The 20,612-nt window shown below is 34.3% G+C and overlaps 1 protein-coding gene across 2 annotated transcripts in view; it reads left to right on the forward strand.

Annotated features, from left to right (window-relative positions):
- Positions 1-20,612, forward strand: part of EDIL3 (EGF like and discoidin domains 3) — a 389,979-nt gene that overhangs the window by 272,212 nt on the left and 97,155 nt on the right. For both annotated transcript variants that reach the window (XM_077866066.1, XM_077866069.1), the window contains 2 exons: positions 18,127-18,282; positions 19,698-19,842. In XM_077866066.1, coding sequence (XP_077722192.1) covers positions 18,127-18,282; positions 19,698-19,842 — 301 coding nt within the window. The remainder of the gene's footprint in view (positions 1-18,126; positions 18,283-19,697; positions 19,843-20,612) is intronic.

Genomic DNA, 20,612 nt, shown 5'->3' on the forward strand with positions numbered 1-20,612 from the left:
TGTTTTTCATGTTTCTGTAGCAAGAGGATTAGTGGCGAAAGAGTTTTACCTCAGATAGTTAAATTCTGTAAGATTCAGTATATTCTGTATAAATATATGTTCCACTAGCTGTGGCCACGTGTCTCACAAGTGGCCAAAGGCATATAAGGAAAAGTGTCGCATGGTGGTTTCTGGGAACCTTCCTTAGGATACAACACTCACATGCCCCCTTCATCCCTTTCTCCATTTGCTGCTGTGAATTCAGATGCTTCCAACTTTTTGGACAATGAGATAAAGGTTACCTATGGTGGCCACGAGATAGAAGGTTCCCAGGGCTCTGATATACCAGCCCCCTTCTTCCTAGCCACATGTTTATACAAGAGAAAAGCCAAGTTCTTTCCTATTTAAGCCACTATTAAGCTGGGTTTTTGTCACAGCTGAACCAAATCATACTTAATATAAGTCTGCCAATAGCATGTTCAGTGTTAGATCCAAGACAGAATGTTTTAATGCCATAATAATAATGTTTAAGTATTACTTATAAGTGCAAAGGGATTCATTTAAAATGAGACCTACAGAGCAGATAAGTTTTCAGATTGTTCCAGTGGATGAAAGAGGCATTTCAGGTGGACAGACATAGCAAAAGAAGAATTACCTTTTTGTCCAGCCTCCCCAGACCCCCCGTTTCCCCAAGCATAGTGGGTGCTCCACTTTGTGCACTTCTCTCTCTTCCTTTCTCTGAGTCTTTGATGCCCATTCAATCTGGTGTGTGACCTTGGGCAGGCCACTTAATATTTCTAGGCCTTGGTTTCCTATTTCCAGTATTATTGATATTCTCTTTATGTCCATGACAAGGTATTTGCTCCATTATCATATATATATATAGCATTCTCTTTTGTTTTGTAGTTAGTTATCTGTGTGTCTTACTCTTTTGATTACATGCAACAGATGCAAAAATCTTTTCTGTTTTTACATTTCCCACTGTACTTGTCATTATGTTTGTAGATTATAGACATGCAAGAAATAATGGATGAATTAAATCCATTTAAAGATTAGAGGCATAAATGCACATGTGATAATAGTCAGAAATACAGCTGGAAAACTAAGTTGTAGGATGTCATAGAAATTCGTGCTTACCACTGTGGAAAATATACGTGTTTTAATTTGGGTGGGAGGGAAAAGCCACTGAAGGTTTGAAAACAGTGAAGTGATTTAACAAAGGAAGAAATCCATAGTTCAAGCTACAAAAAAAAAAAAAAAAAAAATCAAGTATAGTTTCGTTTGCCTAAATTTGCCTTTAAAAATGATACAATCAGTACATTCTTAAAAGATGTCCTAATTACCCATGTCTGCTCAGTTAAACTATTATTTTAAAATAATGAGATATATTTTATTTTCTTCCTCGTAAATTTCAAATAATTTAATGTTTTGCTATACAGAATTGTTTGGTAGTGGTGAAACTCTGTTTCTTTGAAAACAAGTACAAATGTTATTTTTCCATGTTATTAAGGAGTTGCTGTTGGACCAGAGTCCACAAGAGCTGTGCGAGGAGTAGAATTTTTTTCTGTAGTTGGTTTTGTTCTTTGTTTATTCTTCTCCTCACTTAAGGAGCAAAGATGACCAAAAATCCCCCATTATCTTTCCCTGTTGGCCCATACAGAAGACCAGAATTGCCCAATTAATTTATTAAGCCTAATATAAAAAACAAATGAAATAGGGGCTCTTGGGTGGCTCAGTCAGTTAAGTATCTGCCTTTGGCTCAGGTCATGATCCCAGGGTCCAGGTTGAGCCCACATTGGGCTCTCTGCTCAGCAGGATGCCTGTTTCTCCCTCTTCCTCTGCCTGCCACTCCCCCTGTTTGTGCACTCTCTCTCTCTCTCTCTCTCTGTCTGGCAAAGAAGTAAATAAAATCATAAAAAAAGAACAACAAATGAAATAGTGTATCATGCATATAAAAGGATTTTGAAAAGTAAAATTAAAGAAATAGGGTCTAATGTGCCTAATCAGGGTGAATTAAAGAATCATTTCATTCTTTTTATTGTTTTTCCACATTTGTAAATGAAAGTTCAGTTTTCCTCTTCTCTGGGAAAAATGGTAAGGATAACAAACAATCATGAAATGCTTAAAAATGCTAGGTAGGTAAGAGTAACATCATCTTTAATACTCAGGCAACCCTGTGTGTTAGATAACACCTTACTAGCATTGCATGGATAAAGAAATTCTGGTTTACAAAGGTTAAGAAACTTGCCCAAGGCCATGTTAGGAACAGTGGGGCACACCTAGCTTGCCAGCCTGACTTTTCAAAAACAAACATCTTGCTATTTAGTCCTGCCCTGAAGAAACAGAGCTTCTGTTGTTCCTTCTAGTATCTTCCAGTGGATGCAGGAAATTTGGGGTTTTAGAGGTCCTTTTTGCTGATCAGCACGTAGAAAGGAGGCATCTTGCACATCCTACAGATGGATGATACAGGGCTCCCAGTTCCTGGGCTTTGCTTCTCTTTTGTTTCTCATCTTTCCAGTGTTTTTATAGCACCGCCATTCTTGCTGACCACTGAAAATGAGAGGTCCTGATCTCAGCAAGCCCAGTCCCAGATGTTGGTTTGTTGTGAAAAACTTGACCTCAAATTTCAGGATTTGTTTGCTCATAAATGTATTCAGAAGGTTAAAACATATTAGAGCACTTTACCTTCCATATATTATTCAAAAATAATTAAATATTTAAGGGTAGTACCATAACTCCCATAGAAATACAATGCAAATTACAAATTAATCCTTACTATAGAAATACAGAAGCAAGTAGAAGAATTAGAAGGTATTATTTGCTTCTTCTAGGGTGACTTCACTGCATGGAATCTTTTGTATCCAGTGACATTTCAGCTTGCCTGAAATTAGATGATCTGCTTGGCACCCTTAGTAACGTTCCTAGCAGCTACCTGTAGGTCTTGAGTAACAATTTCATCATAAGGACAAATAGCCAAGTACTGCTTAGTTTGTCTGTTTATGCAAAATTTTTGAATCATGAAGTCCTCAAAGCCATGAAATGTAAGTCATTTTGTTATTGTCCAAAGCCTATTCTGATATATTCTAATATGGCAATACAATTTAACTTCTGAAATCTATTTATTTTATTCTATTTTCGAAACACAGATGTAAGTTTGTGCTTATTTTAAAGCTAGAAGAACACAAAGAATATAGAAAGTTATTACTTGATAATCACTACTACATCTGTGTCCTGGAGCTTTCCAGGCTGTCTATTTAGCCCTCTTATTGCTTTTTTTGGTTAATTCATTCATATTCCACAATACTAGAAAATAATATCCTAGAAATCTTGCCATCTTTTGTGCTACAGCATATGTTTACTTTGTAGACTTTTTTCTTTAGTACATGAAAATGAAGATTATCATTGTATTCTGCTTCCCACAAGTACTTTTTAAGTTTTTATTGTGTGATACTTGTTTTTTGTCTTAATGTTTAATTGATCCCACGTCAGCTTTTAAAATTTCAGGACACTTGCTGCTACTACCAATAATATCTTCATAAATGGGAAACTATAGAGTGTTCCCATAGCAAAACGTGGAAATTCTCCTATTGACACTGTTGCTGTTTGCATGCTACAAATGATACGATGAATTAAGAGAAATCAGAGAGGATAATGTAGTCTTTCCTGCCGACTAATCCTTCACTGTCCTGGGCAGCGATACTGGCATCAGGAAACTCTCAGTTTTAGCAAAGACTATCCATAAAGTAATTGGAGATCCTGTTTTTATTTTTGTTTGTAGCTATATTGTTGTTATTGTATTGATTTACTCAGCACTGTCCTCAGCCACATTCACTCTGAAGTCCCCTCAGTGAGGTGGTTAAAGCAGAGGAGAACATTCACATGGATCCTACATGGAACTTCCTCCCACATAAGAGCTGTTGCCACCTACAGGAATGTAAGAAAGTCAAGTCTCGCCCTCAGCCTCCCTCGCCCCTCTCCCTTTATAGCATATTCACTTGTGCCCCTGTGCTTAGGCAGCAAGAATTTTTTTTCTTTTTGGTAGCATCTCTGGATTCTTTGAAAAGTAAAGATTAGCAGGGTGACCTTATTTTCATTAATTCTGATGGTTTTTTATTGGCATTAGCATTCCTTCTTATGTCTTGAGATCATTTTCTCTTTTTATTCCTCCTGTTTCTTCTCTAACTTCTCCTATCTTGGCTACACAGTTTCTCTATTTTTCTTCTCCCTCCCTCCCTTCCATCTTTTTACTGAATCTGTCCGGATTGACAGGCTTTTTATGAACAATGACTCCTTTAATTTTTGGCCTAGCCATATGAAGTAACCAAGAAAGAGACAAAAATCTAAAATTCAGGGCATATGAATTAAAATCTATACTTCAGACCGTAGAACTTTATTTATGAGAGTTCTGCACTCCTTTTATATATGCTACTCCATCGAACTTAATATAGAAGTAGAAGTCTTTAAACAAAATAGCCACAGTTCCATTCACTTCTGAATGTGAAGCTGTGAATGTCGGAGCATGTGAAGAAAGTCTACCCACAGCAAGTACCAAGAGAGTTGAGTACCATATAGTGAGAGCCCTTTAGAAGCAGGTGGAAACACAGAGGGAACTTTTATGCTAGGCCAGGACTCTTGGAACAACCAACAGATCACACCCATGACAGTGTATTGCTTCTGTTGCATGCTGTTCAGTGAATGAGGTGTTTCACTTTGATTGGAAGCTTTACCAGGTGCAAGGAATCATAAAGTGATTATTGTTTTATGTCTGTTCACGTGTGCTGTTTCCCATCTCTTTTTAAACAAGGTGGTTAAATGAATTGAACACATGTCAAACACTCAGCCTGGCCAACACTCAGAATAGCGAAAGACAGTTGAGAAGCCCTCTTCTTTGGAGCTTCAGAACTAAATATTTGGTTAGCTAATAAAAATTGATTTAAAAAAATTTAAATTCTGTTTCATGTTTCTTGGATGAACCACACTCATAGAGCATTATTAAAACTTCAGTTTTATTTCTTTGCTTAAACATACTGGTGAAGTTAATCAAGCATAGAATCCTAGATATCGATATCTTAGATAATAGTTATTAATCATTTCCCCAGTATTATTGTTTGTTTTCAGTAATTTGCCTTTCTGAGGTTTTTCAAAGCTTTTTCATGTTTTCATAGGCAAAAAATCACTCTCCTTTCCCAGTTACATTTTAGCAATTACGCTTAACTAAATTACATAATTAAAATAACAAGCACAGCTTGAAAAAAACAGGTTGGAGAACAAATGCAACTGACTCTTGGTGAGCGTGCAGCTCAGCCAGCAAGAATGGGGGTGGTGGGCCCCACCAAGAACAGCCCAACGTGCCAGAGGTGGGAGCATGCTTAACAGTGGGAACAGAGAGCATCCATTGATCGGGTTTTTGGTGGCATGGAGATTGTTTAGAGAAATTCTATTATAGCAACTAGGACCAGTCATGTCAAAACTATAAGCCACGCACTGTTGCTGAGTTGCTCCTTTCTCCTTGATGTACTTCAAACAAACGTGTTCCTCCTCAGGCATATTCACCATGCTCCCCACCACTGAGGTCTCCACAGAACATGTTAAAGAGGGATTCAATAAAATGCATTTATAAGATAATGTGAAAGAAAGGGAGAGTTCTAATTCTGTGTTGTTTTTAACTAGAAGCTTCTAGTGATAATGTTCCTGGTTTGTTTGTTTTTAACCCCATAAGTGATAGTCTTTACAATCCAAATATTTAAAACTGCCTGGGAGGCCCAAAGTTATTTCTCATATCACACAAAACAGATGGTTACCTCTTCTTTTTGCTTGAAGCTTACTTGTATTCCAACACTCTACCCAAAAGGCCTCCTAGGAGGATTGTCTTCACTGTGAACTGTGTGTGCTTCAATGAGGCTGATTATGAACAAAAGGGTGAATTTTTAAAAATCTCATTTACAGATATAAAAGTTTAAATACTATCAGTGCAAAATCATTATTTGGAAATTTCAAATAAATTTCTGTACTCACATACTTCCAGATACTTGGTGTTAGGAAAAAAGAGCTTATTGAGTGTATGGAGGGTTTTTTTTTTTTTCTTTCATTTTCATTCACCAGAGGTAGAATGCTAGTACATAAAATAAAATCTCTGTTAAGATAAAAGTATTATGAATAATGAGAATTTACAATTTTAGGTTCTCTAATTTCTCAGTTACATATTTTCTTTATAATAATCACATGAGGAATAAGGTTTTTAACTCAATAGAAGGACCTCTGATGTTCAAGTGAAAGACTCATTTCTTGAAGTTGAAAAGTGGTTATAGTTTGGTGGTTCTTCCTTTAAGAAATGTTTTTCTTTTAGTTTAAGCATGAATATATGCATATTTAATATACAGTAACAGCAAATTCCTCATGTTGTATTTTTAGCAATTCTAATGATGGAATATATGGAAGTCTCATCCTGTCTAGAAGATCCTTTTATTAATCTTTCACCTAATGCTTTAATTATTTATATGATAATCAATAATCCTCATCATTAAAAAAGAAAAAAATAATACTTCAAAAATTTCTATTCACTACCACTTAGTAATCAATTTAAACAAATTGCCTGTTTCATGCAAATTATGAAAACATTGGTATATAATGATTTCTACAAAATGTCATTATTATATAAGTACCATATATTTACATAATACTCTGATGTGATATGCTAATCTTCAAATCTTCATTTTTATACAGAAGCCCACAAACTACTGCTTGTTTGTGCCTCGATAATCATGAAGTAAATGACGACTAAGTGTTTGATTTTTAACATGATTTTCCTAAGAATAAGCTATGAATCAGGCATTTATTTTTCTTGCTAGTTGATCTTCTCAAATTAAATAAATGGGATCATTAAACTGAGTTGGCTTTAATATCTTAGCAGCCTAAGGAAGCAAACCAAAACCTAAGCCCATAATGCCTCAAGGGTAAAAAAATCAAAACCTTATGGACAACCAATCACATCAGCTAACTAGGCTTTCCCAAATAATGCAACTGGTTAAGCTAGAGCCTATCAAATAATTTCCTTGCTTTGCTTCAACCTCTTCCCCATAAAAGGCTTTCTTTCCCCTAGCTCTTATTGGCAGGGCACTCCCACCACTTCTGGATTGGTGCTGCCCCATTTGAATTGATTTTTGCTCAAATAGACTCTTTAAAAAAATGTTAATATGCTTCAGTTTACCTTTTAACAGTCTTCAATTGGGAAGTGTTTCCTAAAGTTTCCTCAAAAAGGAGTTCTTCGTCTTCCACTTCCCAAGCATTACACCATTTAAAAAACTGAATGCTTCTTTTTCAATTAAATAAAACAATATAGTAATTCCTTTTTGCAAACTGTCTTTGTTTGCATTTTATGTTTGGATTATTGTTATGCAGTGATACCAGCTACCAGTCAGACTCGCACTTGAAGGTATTACTTAAGTATATCACAACTTCTGGTAACAAGCTTGAAGTGGAGGAAAACAATTAGCTATTCATAAAGCTACTTTTAAAGCCAGTTGCTTATTTAATACAAGCTTTCGCCTAAATGACAACCACAAATAATTTTAAGTATGTCATTATATAATAAGTATGTTTAAAATGCTTATGCACTATATTTTATACTAGGTAGTGAGTCCAGAAAATATTTTGTACTATTACATAGGGTGGTCATAAGTCATTGTCTTTGAGAAGAGAGGAATACAGGGAAGGGACTAATGATCCCTTCCCCCACTCAGGATACCATTTGCCAGCACTGATTTGATGAGGAATCTCTTCATTTCTTGGTATTATTACTCATTCCCCACCTTTTTTCCTCAGTCCTCATCCCTTACAGAAACCCAGCACAGTAAAGCTGATGTGTGACCTGTCATTTCATTCTTCCTATGTTGATTTAGACAAGCAAATTATTGCAAAGTGCGTGATGTTATGTTGTATATGTTTGTTTTTATTTTTTTTAATTTTTATTTATTTATGATAGTCACACAGAGTGAGAGAGGCAGAGACACAGGCAGAGGGAGAAGCAGGCTCCATGCACCGGGAGCCTGATGTGGGATTCGATCCCGGGTCTCCAGGATCGTGCCCTGGGCCAAAGGCAGGCGCTAAACCGCTGCACCACTCAGGGATCCCTTTTTTTTTTCTTTAATTTTTATATGTTTGTTTTTAAACTTATGTGAATGGTATTTTGTATATTTCAATATGCTTTTTCACATATTCTTGTGTTTGTCAGATAGTTATGTAAAATCCAGCTCACCATTTCTGGCTCTTAGAAAGTATGGCTGTGTGTATTTGCGCACGAATACACACACATCCATGCATGTTCACACACATGCATTTTATATTTTAAATCTCTTATACCTCTAGGAATATTCACTTAAACTGCCTTCTTTGCTAACATAAAAAAATCTATAGTAAAGATGTGTGTACATTTCTCGTTGAACACTTAGGCCACAATTTTTCAGTAATAGGCCACAGTTCTTCAGGAATAATACCCCAAAGCAGGTTGCTTCATTTTGCTAACGACTAACAGGTTGAAGTAACTATACCAGTTGATATATCATTAGAGGAATACCTCACCAGTACTTGATATTATCTTACATTTTTGTTTTGCCACTCTCTTGGCTATCAATTACTGTCTTTTACTTAATTTGCACTTACTAAATTAATAGTGAGAGTTTGGCTCTTGCTATTTCCTTTCTCTAAATTGCTTTTTAATATCCTTTACTCCATGTTCTATTAGTTTCATCTCGTGTGTGTGTGTGTGTGTGTCTGTGTTTCTGTAAAAACACTTTGTATAGTTTAGATCAGTACTTCTCAATTGCATATGCAGCTCACATAACCTTTGTGAAAGGAGGGGATCCCAAAGTACTTATTCAGGAACTTCACAGGTCCACACTAGTTCCATAATAACTCTAAAACATTCTTTGTCATTCCCACTGTATTAATATTTGCACGGATGCCACAAAACAACAGTGCTTAGAACTGCTGGTTCCTTAGCACAAATCAATAGACTAGCACCAAACGGTCCTAGTAGTCATTTTATCTATCTCCCATCATGCACATGTTGAGGTAAAAGTTTAAAGAAATTCAGCTCATTTAAGAATGTCCTTGATGAAGCATTAATGATCATTAATTTTATTAAATGCCAGTCCTTGCTATGTCTTTAATATTATGCACAATCCAATGGAAATTATACAGGAAGCACTTCTAATGAGTTTGGAAGTGTGATGATTATCTCAAGGAAAAGCACTTGGGAGACTGTGTGAGTTGCAAGCTGAACTACTCCCTCCCTTTTTTTATAGTTTATTTTTATTTTCTTTATACATTTGTTTATTTATTTGAGAGACAGAGTGAGGGCCAGAGGGGCAGAGGGAGAGAATCTTAAGCAGACACCATGCCCAGCACAGAGCCCGACACAGGGTTCAATCCTATGACCCTGAGATCATGACCTGAGCTGAAATCAAGAGTCGAACGTTTAACCAACTGAGCTACTCAGTCACTCCTACCCCCTCCTTTTTAAATATCATGTTTACTTTAAGGAACAAATTTTACAAACCATGACTATTCATATCTGGATACTTGGCAGATATTGCCTTGAAAATGAGCAAAGTAGTCCTGCCACATTAAGGAACATAGCTGACAGCATTTGTTGCTAGTGACAAAATTTGAAATTTCAAGTGAAAATTAGAATTTTGGAAAACATGTAGGTACTGATGTGAGCTTGATAGCTTCTAATACTTAAAGACTTTTCTAGGGATCCCTGGGTGGCGCAGCTGTTTGGCGCCTGCCTTTGGCCCAGGGCACGATCCTGGAGACCCGGGATCGAATCCCACGTCGGGCTCCCTGCATGGAGCCTGCTTCTCCCTCTGCCTGTGTCTCTGCCTCTCTGTCTCTCTCTGTGTGACTATCATGAATAAATAAATAAAAATCTTAAAAAAAAAAAGACTTTTCTGATAAAATTGGTGGTGATATTAATGAATGTAACTTTTTGATATTATATACTTAAATGTGTTGATATTTAGAAATTCTTCATAGGTCAGTGAGACCATATTTTCCAAATGGTCATTTCCTAAAGGTAACCATGCATAGGTAGGAAATCTATTTAAAGTGCAAGATAAACCAATGAATTTTAACTTAACAAATATAAAAAGTCCATTGATAGAATTCATATTCCACATGGCAACTAAAATTTAAAACTACTGTCAAATTTGGATGTGCTAGCAAGGAAGCCTATACATGTTAACTGGAAAGATTATTAAAATAGCCCTTTCTTTTCTACATATCTCTATGAAGCTGTGCTTTCTTCATTTACCTCAGCCAAAAAATATTTTGTAATAGATTGAATGCAGAAGCAAATGCAAGAAGATATGAGTATCTTCTCTTAAGCTAGATACTCCAGAGATTTGTAAAAATGTAAAATAACCTTTCAACATTTTTAGTTTGGGACAACATAGTTATTTTTTTTTATAAAAATATGTCGTTTTTGTTAAAATGTATTGGGTTTAGGGTTTATTATTATTTTTAAATTAATTAACAAATGTGTTTTTAATTTGTCAGTTTTAATTTTAATATATGAAGTATATTATATATACTTCATATATTACTATATATAATGTGTATATACATATATATTACACACATATATATCTCTCACAATGCCGTGTGTGAGTGCATTTGCTCCTTGGGTCCTTCAGTAATTTTTAAGAGTAAAGGAGTCCTAAGACCTAAAAGTTTGCACACTATCATACTAAAAAAGCCCCTGTCCATTTTAGACATTACAAATCTCTCCTTTCCAGCTGTCACCTTTCTATTAACTTTACGTGTAATATACTTGGGTGAATAGAAACCTTTAATATGGTGCAGGGGGGAACCAATTTCATTTTTCCCTTCACATTTCATGTTTTTCTGGTCTTCTTGAGAATAGCGTCTTCAACTCTGAGGTCACTAAAATATGTTACTACACTTTCTTCTATTAGATGAATAGTGTACTTTTCACATTTGGCCCTTAATACATTACAATCCAACCTCGTTTTTCTCTATATAGAATATCAATTTTCCCACCATTATTTAGTAAATCTGGCCTTTCTCCCCTGACTTGTAAAGCTTCCTAAAGTGTGAATATACACTCCAGTCTCTTCCTGGACCCCTTTTCTAATTCCAATTAGGTATTTTTCTGTCTCTAGGTTAGCACCACATTATTTTTAATTAAAATGATCTTGTAAAAAAACATAAATATATAAAATGATCTTGTGATGTCTTAATATATGGCCAATTTCGCCCATTTTTCATACCTTTTCCAAGATTCCTCTATGTATTTATAATGAAAATTTGGTTTTCTATGTATAATTTAAAATAGAATTATAGATTTTTAGATTAAATTTATCATAACACAGAATACTGTCCAGGATTTTGATAAAAACTGCAGATTTACAAATAAAAGTGAGAAAATAAATTTATTATGTTGTCTTGTCCGTTAAAATGTAGTCTTCCATTATGTCTCTTGGTTAAAAAATATTTTCCATAGGTATTTTATAATTACTTTCACTATTATAAATAACATTTATTATCAATCTTTTATTCTTACTTTCATTATATTTATTTCATTGTATTTATATTTTGAATAGAAATTATATTTTGAATACATAAGACATCACATACTTCCAAGTTTTAAAGGAGTATGTACAGTATTGTCAAAATTATTCTTCCCTCTTCTCTACCCCAGCTGTTTACCTCCTTTTGAAGATACCATTGTTAACCAGTTTTTTGTTTTTGCTTTCAAAGACATTATAACCCTGTACAAGAAAATATGTATATGTATTATTTGCCATTTACAGTAATATAAACAGAAGTATGCAGTACACATTGTTCTATTGCCAACATCTTACTGCTTTTTCTATATAATTTCCAGATAATTGTAGATATTCTTCTTTGATACCACACCAAAACTTGACAAGCAGTAATTTCTTAAATCATATACTAGGAGCTCTCTTTTTCTCTCTTCCTCTCCCTCACTCTCTTGCTCTTCTCCTCCCACCTTCCCCCATTCTTGTTCTTTTGCTTTACAATGGAATAGTATTCCATTTTCTGGACTTTTCCATAATGAAATGACTTAGATCCCTATTGATAGACATTTTAAATTGTTTGAAATTGTGTTCTGTGATACATAGTGCTACAGGGAACAACTTTGTACGTACATCAATTTGCCTATGTATGATTATACTTGTAGGCTACATTCCTAGAATGAAATCACTGAGTTTAAGAAAATGTGAGCTTGTCATTTCATTTCATGTCACTAAATTCATAAAAGTCCTTCATAAAAGACTGTCATTTATACTCCCACTAGGAATGTATAAGCTTGCCTCTTTCTTTACCCTTTAGCTAATATTGTGTAATATTTTGGAAATTATGAGTATCTTGGGGTAGATTTAATTTAATTTCTATTATGAGTAAGATTGACTATCTTTTTATATGTTGAAGATCCATATGTATATCTTTTGATGTCCACTACAAAATCCCTTGCCCATGTTTTTTTACTGAGTTTTTGTTTTACCTATTAATATGCAAGATCTTCTAATATCTTTGATTAGTCAACTCTTTGCTATGATATGATTTGAAAACACTAATCCCAGTTGTCATTTGTATTTCATTTTACTTTGCCTTTTGTCTTAGGGAAATTGTTAGTTTAAAAACATTTTTAAAACTAGTGCCATGATTAGAAAGGTTTTTTTAATATTTCATTTATTCATGAGAGACACACAGAGAGAGACAGAGACATAGGCAGGGGGAGAAGCAGGCTTCCTGCAGTGAGCCTGATGTGGGACTCATCTAAGGACCCTGGGATCACCACCTGAGCTGAAGGCTAAACCACTGAGCCACCCAAGAAACCCTGGTCCTTTGGTGGTTTATTTGTTTGTTTGTTTTTCATTTAAGTGTTTAAGTTACCTGGAATTTACTCTGGGATAAAAGGACAGATATTGATCTAGATTTATTTATTTAAGGTGTCTACCAAATTATCCCAATCCAGTTGTTGAATATTCTATTTTTTCTCCACTTATTTGAGTATCGCTTATTTCATATATAAAGTTCCCTTACATAGTGGGGTCTATTTATTGATTTTCTACTCTGTTTTATTGATCTGTCTGCTTTTACATGTGGCAGCATCACACTATTTATATTACATTTTCAATTAATTTCTGATAAAGATTAAATATTGATCTCATATTAAGCAAATTTGTAGAACTTTTCAATTCGTTTTTATTATTTTTGCTTCCTTGAATTCTCAGATTAAATTGTTGTATTATCTGCCAGTATGGGCAATCTCTGTATCCCATTCTACTGCCTTCTGGAAGGAGTTTCATAACCTGTCTTGGGCTACTAGTTTATTTTGCAGCTTTTGTCTCCTTGCTTGAAATCACCCCATTGAAAACCTTATGTAGCTTAATTTTAAACTTTGATTATATTTTTTATCCCAGTATTACCAATTAGTTCTGTTTTGTTTCAGTCTTATGTTTCAAAAATGTCTTTATCTTTTTAGAGAATTTTTTTTTTTTAAATCTTAACCTTTCAGTTCTATTGGATTAGTTTTTTCTAGTACTAGTTCTGTTTTTGTTTTCTTCTTTTGATTACAATGCTTGGCAATTCTCAGAGTTTGTATGGCTATCTTGGCTAGTGATGTACCTGGAGGACAAAGTGAAACCATGCCTCTAATTTCAGCTATTCCAGGTGGGTTGCATTGGTGCAAAGAGGGGCCTCATGACAGAGTAATATTCTGTACTTACCCTGAATTTCTCTTCCCTCTGCTTCATTTGCCCTAGACACTGCTTTTCTCAGGATCTCCATCATTCTGTTTTACCACCTTAGTGCAGAGACAGGTATGTGGAGTGCAGAGAAGGAAGCACACAGACCTATTAGTGACTATAGATGCCCCATTCCAGCCTGGCCCACATTTCACCACTGCCTCCCCCTGGCAGTAGACTGGAACTGGGTAAATCAGGAAGGAGCCAGACTGCAAAATAGAATGAGAAAGAGCAAATTTAGAAAGCTCTTCCCAAGCCTGTCTCCCATCACTCGCCCTTGGAGTTCTCCCCACATCCCAAACATACAGACATGCACTGGGGTCTCAAAAACTCCTATCACACCAAGGATTTCTCATGAATTTTTATGTTAGAGTTTGATAAATCTTTGTGCCTACTCTTCAACTTTCAAACCTGGAATATCTCACGTGCTGGATTCAAGAGAGAGGGCTAGTATTCTATGCTTATTGCTGTCTTATCAGGAATATATGAATTTTCCTTTTTTCCCCACATTGAAGCTATGGCTGGATTCACACATGCTCGCGTGCACGCACACACCCATACGCACACACACACACACACACTTAAACCTAGTAGCCCTAAATGTCTTAACAGTGCATAGCTTTGGAATTTGTTTCCAAAGGTATTTTCATATGGTTGTTAGGATTATCAGCTCTAATAAATACAGTATACCTCTCCAAGTCCAAATTCCCTAACATCAAATAGTTAAGATGGAAAAAAATGCTTCTTTTCATTTGAACAACAACAAAAACTAAAAATCAATCCCAGAAGTAAATGTTCCAAGAGATTGGTGGCAGGTGTTATTAAGTTTTTACATGCATTACATCATATAATCTTCACATGTAATAATTCTATTAAAACTCCTTTTACAAGGGAGGAAATTAAATTTCAGAAAACTTAGACAAGTTGTCCAAGATTATACTGGTGGGAAATGACAAAAGCCAGGGCTGAAGCTGTCAGTTCTTTTTTGCCTTCTCCCTGGCCTTTCAATGGTTTCTAGGCATTCTGGATCCAGATTATAATTCTTAATATTTATATTCATACCATGGGCACCATTCATTCAAAATACCTTAGAATGCACTTCTTTCTTTTAATTTTTCACTTTTTTTTTCCTAAGGGCATGCAATCTACCTACTTCCCAGTAGAATAATAATTTCTCTGAAATCAGGTAAATAAATGAAAACAATTCATTGTGTATTTGATTAGCTAACAAGTTCAGGGAGTAATTTTGGAATTTCTGATGTAATCCCTGGTAGACCTTTAACATAGTGTTTGGAGTGGTTCATACAGGCAGAATGAACAGATTAAAGGCAGTTCATCTTTTATCCAATGTCATTTTACAGAGATTGTAACATAAGGTTGGAATGGTATGAAAGAGGATTACTTGCAGCAAGTTGGGTGGTGGAGATGTTTCTAAAATCGTGCCATTGCCTTCTTCCAAGACTCAGTTGATTTCCCACAGCAATATAGATCCCTGATATTAAATTGGAGTGTTACCATGATAGTGAAATCTTAGCTATCTTACACAGAATATCTTATTACCTGAGCTTAAGAGTACTGGGTATAGGAGAACTCAAAAGTCTAAAACCTAGTAAGTGTTAGTAATTCCAGAACCTGTGTTCTATAAAATTTATATTTAATGAAAACAGCCTTGATATTTAATTACAAATACTGACTAAAATTAGATACAACCCAAGTTGAGTGCTGCTTTATTATCTGGAATTCCAGCTCCCTGAGATATACACTCAGAGCTTATAAATATTAGAGTAAATAGGAATCTTTTAAAATATCATTTCAAATGATTTAGAAAGAAACATGTACTCAAATTTTTATTTTCTGATTGTTATACTTCCACAATTTAAGCTTTAGAAAATGAGTCTACAGCTCATCAGCCAAAACTCTAGCAGAGATAATTTGGCTGTCTATAAGAGGTATAAACAAGATAATTGAAACAAGATAAAAGATAATTGAAAAGGAATGTTCAGCAATATCAAGGGTGGAATTTGGCTTCCAAAATGGGAGGAAAACATGATTCAAAGTGCCCAGTATTTGTGTTGTATGTATTAAAATGTTTAAGACTATGAAGAATCTCAGATTTAAAAAAGAAGAAGATCATATGTAAGATTTGGAACAATGTTGCTCTTCCATAGCAATGTGCAAATTAGCACACAGGAAAAATAACCTAACATATTGAAATAAAGTATCTTTTGGAGGTTACCTATTCTAAACTCATAGTTAAAATTCCCAAATCAATCTTCAGAGAACTAGGTGAGATAAATGTTAAGAGTAATAGGTAAAATTTACCTTCATAGAGAATATTCTTATTTGAGCCTCCAAACAAGAGAGTGGGACATAAAATCTATTCATGTCAAAAATGTTGATGTCAGAATATTGAAATGAGAAAAGTAAAACTGAGCAGCTGAGTCAGCTTACTCAGCATTGTTGCAAAAGAAAGGGGGTCAAAGACCCAGAATTTAACAAAAATGTTACTTGTAAGTTCCATATTACAAGAATGAAGAAGTTCTTCTCACCAGTTAGAAGCTGGGGACTATCCCACCCTAGTTCTTTAACTCTTCAAAATTCCAGCTTTTCTTTATACATGAGTCAAGACTGCCTTCTTACAAGAGAATTGTCTTGTGAACACTGATTGAGAAGGATTTTCATGATATGAGACTGGGAAACTCAGAATGAAGAGGAAGGTAGACCTTGCCATGTTGGCAAATATTCAAAAGCCTAAAAGAACATCTGCTACATGAAGGATTCAGGATTGCCCCTAACACACTTAAAACTCAAAATCTAAAAAAAAAATAAAAAAAAAAAAAAAAAAAAAAAAAAAAAAAAACTCAAAATCTATAAATCCAGGGAAATAAAAATTGTAGGCCTTCAATAAGTCACAGTGATTGTATGGGGGTGGGAAGGTTTTAAGGATTGCTTTCTTAGTTCTGATTTTTAACTTTTTGAATATGTAACATGAATATATATTTAGCATACAGTTTATATATGCTATATTTATAGTGATTTATAGAGGAGCTGTTTTCCTCATGCACATGCTCTACAAATGTTAACTCTTAGTCTCATCACAAAGTGAAAAACCCTAGTCACTTGCATGAATCTGAAGATTTTCTCATTTTCTTTGGGAAGTGATATCTGAATTATTAACTTAATGTTATTGTATAAGACATTAAGATTATTCTGATTTGTAATTGGTGAGAAGGGAGCTGTATAGCAATTTGTCAAGAACATTTGAGACAGTACCTTTGTACTTAGTTTAAGATTTTATAAACATCATAAAGGCATTCTAGAGGGAATGGAATAATTTTTTAAAGATTTACTTATTTATTTGAAAGAAAGAGTGAACGCAAGTGGGAAGAGGGTCAGAGAGAGGGAGAGAAGCAGATCTCCTGAGCACAAAGCCCCATGGAGGGCTCCATCCCACAACCCATAAGATCATGATCCCAAGCCAAGATCAAGAGTCCGATGCTCAAGTGACTGAGCCACCCAGGCACCATGCAAATAGAACAATTTTTAATGTTTGCCATATCTGAAAAAAGTATTTTTCTTACCTTGCAGTATCTATTTATATATAGAATATCAAAGGAGCTCCCTATTTAACTATGAAAAGAATATTAAGAATTTTATTAGATAACTGTTACTCTTACAGTGAACTATTACAAAGCGAGAATATATGGAGAGAAAATACCAGTTAGAAAGTCTCCATATGGTGAAATGAAGAGAAAAGCAACTATGTGTTGAAAAACGTCCATAACCCCTAGTGGAGACTACAGTATAAAGGTCTAGAAACTGAAGATACTTCTGTTTGGGTTTTTTGTTTGTTTTTGTCATTACTATTACCTTTACTTTTTTTTTTTTATTCTAGTATTCAATGATCTCAGAATGATTTTCATGTTTTCGTTTAAATGGAAATTTGTTGAAGCCAAAAGAACTTGAGACACATTAAAATAATGTTGACATTACTGTTTCAGAGTCTAGGCAATTTTGACAAGATAATATTGCCATTTTTTTTAGTTTACTAAGTCATATCTCCATATTGTAACCAACCAAATGTTCTTCATACTAATATTTTGGCAGCACATTGCCTTTTCAAACTTTGCTCATAAATATTGCTTACTTAAAAAATATATTCCATTAGAGAAAGATTTTGAAGCTGAACTTGACATACACTTAATAATCATCTGAAAAAAATACAGGAAAATTGATATATTTTTGTATTATTTTAAATCTATACTAATAAATAAAAATGTTTTATTCTGAAAGTCAATAATGTTATCTTGAAAGCAATAAGATTACCATTGCTTATGCCTTGTTTCCTCAGATAAATTTACAAAGAAAAATGAGAGTTACTGGTGTGATTACTCAAGGAGCTAAGAGAATTGGAAGTCCAGAGTATATAAAATCCTACAAAATCGCCTATAGTAATGATGGAAAAACTTGGGTGATGTACAAAGTAAAAGGCACCAATGAAGATATGGTAAGACTGACTTAACATATTTAACTTAAAAAATAAAATCCCATTAATAATCATTGATTGCCAAATATTTACAGATTCTTCAACAGAAGCTTTATGTTGTTGCAAAAAAATCTGTGATTTTTTTAAAAATTGAACTAGTATGGTGTAGGGTGTAAGGAGTTTTTCCAAGTTATAAATGTACAGTGGCTACCATTTAAGATTTTCTCAGATTTTAATTGTTGGCTGTATAAACACTTTATCACAATGTTAGCATAGCCCTGTGTATGACAATTTTTATCTTAAAAATAGTTAGCTTTCAATTTCATTTTATTGCTTTGACATATTAGCACTCTCCTTAATCATATAAGTACAGATCAAAATTACTATTTTTGAAGAAAAAAAAATTTTTGACAAAACTACGAAGTGATAGAAAAGATGTATGTTTTTACACTTCATATTAAAAAACAATTTTGTTATTTAGCAGAATACAATATTTTAGAGAAAATGAATATAATATTCAGTGTCTACTTTGCCTTTTCATATAATAGTCACAATTTTTTATCAAATTTTCCTCTAAAGTTTTAATTTTAAAAATATCAAGACTGCAGCTCATCCCATTTAAACCAAGTGGTTATAACCAGACTCTCATAAATTTTGTGAAAGATTTTTTTTTAATGATTTCTTAAGTGAAATCAAATAAAGCTTTCTGGTTACCAGGTTATGAAAAGTAAAACAAGAATGAAATTTTAAAGAATTAAAAATAGCAATTTTAGCATTTAATTTTTAGAGAAAAGCACTGTTTTTTCGATCGATCGATCGATAGATAGATAGATAGATAGATAGATAGATAGATAGATAGTATAGATAGTTTTTGTATATATATATATATAGAAAGACTTTGATTATCTCACCCAGTGATCTGGGACTGACTGCTAAGAAAGTAATCTTGAGGAATCAGACCCTGAAGCATCCTAAATCTGATCATAGTGTTAGAGAGACTGAGTGATTAGAAAGTATTAGTAAAGACTGTTTCCTACAGAAAAACAAACAAACAAAACCCACCTATAAATACTAAGTAGCAGCCTGAACAGATAGACCCAGATTAAGTTGAGAGGTTTAAGGTACTCACGTCTCAAAAAAATAAAGAAGCACCCCCCTGGCTCTGAAGAACTGATCTTAAAATCAACGGGACCATCATGGTAGCCTATAGATTATGCCACAGACGACAGTGATTTATAGCTTCCATTAGGATTTTATCCATAGGTTTCATATTCACTACTGAGGGGGAGGTGCTTCCTAAATGCTCCTGATCCCCAAATTACTTAATCCAATTTTTGAAGCATTACGTTGGGTAGGATATAAGATCAATATAGGAAACTAGGTTAAGAAGCCGTTAGAAGTAATAATTTTAAACTCTCTACTATCTCTTTACCCAGGTTTTTCGTGGAAATGTTGATAACAACACACCCTATGCTAACTCTTTCACACCCCCGATAAAAGCTCAGTACGTAAGACTCTATCCTCAAGTTTGTCGGAGACACTGCACTTTGAGAATGGAGCTTCTTGGTTGTGAGCTATCGGGTGAGTCTCATATTATTTATTTCTGTATACTCTTTAAAGAAAAAAATATATTTGTATGTAGTCTACTACTAATTTGCTATCTCCCAACGCTCATAGACTTTAATTTCTGCTACAAAAGGTCTAGGGTATGATTCACTGAGAGAGAGAGAGAGAGAGAGAGAGAGAGTGTGTGTGTGTGTAGAATAAACAAGTTTTAAAACATGCTACAGCATAGAGTTAATGTAGAGGGAGCAGTGTATTTCAAAGAAAGTACAACAAATACTCACTGGAAACTTTTGTCAAGTTTAAATGTGTCTTGTTTTTAGGAGTAACTATGATTTATATTTTGTGACAAAAGTTCAGTAAAAACTGGAATCTGTCTGACCTCATAAATTGCAGTTATGTTTGGGTTCTATGGCTTAGGAAAGTAAGCTTTATCTTTGTCTATCCACCAGAAGAACTTGGTTTTGTTTTGTTTAGGTTTTATGAAACATGTAAATTTATCATTCCTCCCCGGGAAGTAATACTTCAAAACCATGATAGCTACTATAAATTCATTCTGAGATCATTCTTATCTAGCAACCTGCTTATTGTACAAACAGTGATTATCCAGCTCAAAGATAAATCTATCAAAGGATTCGGAGTTAAATAATTCTTGTCTTCCAGGAGCATTGGTACTAGATATAAAGATGAAGACTTAATGTTTGGATCTCACAGTGGTCCCATTTCAATATAGCTAGATTCTGAACTAAACAAAAACCTTGCCTAGGCATTTCACTGTGCTATTTTTT

Source organism: Canis aureus, chromosome 2 (genome assembly GCF_053574225.1).
Source record: "Canis aureus isolate CA01 chromosome 2, VMU_Caureus_v.1.0, whole genome shotgun sequence".
NCBI classification, from domain to species: domain Eukaryota; kingdom Metazoa; phylum Chordata; class Mammalia; order Carnivora; family Canidae; genus Canis; species Canis aureus.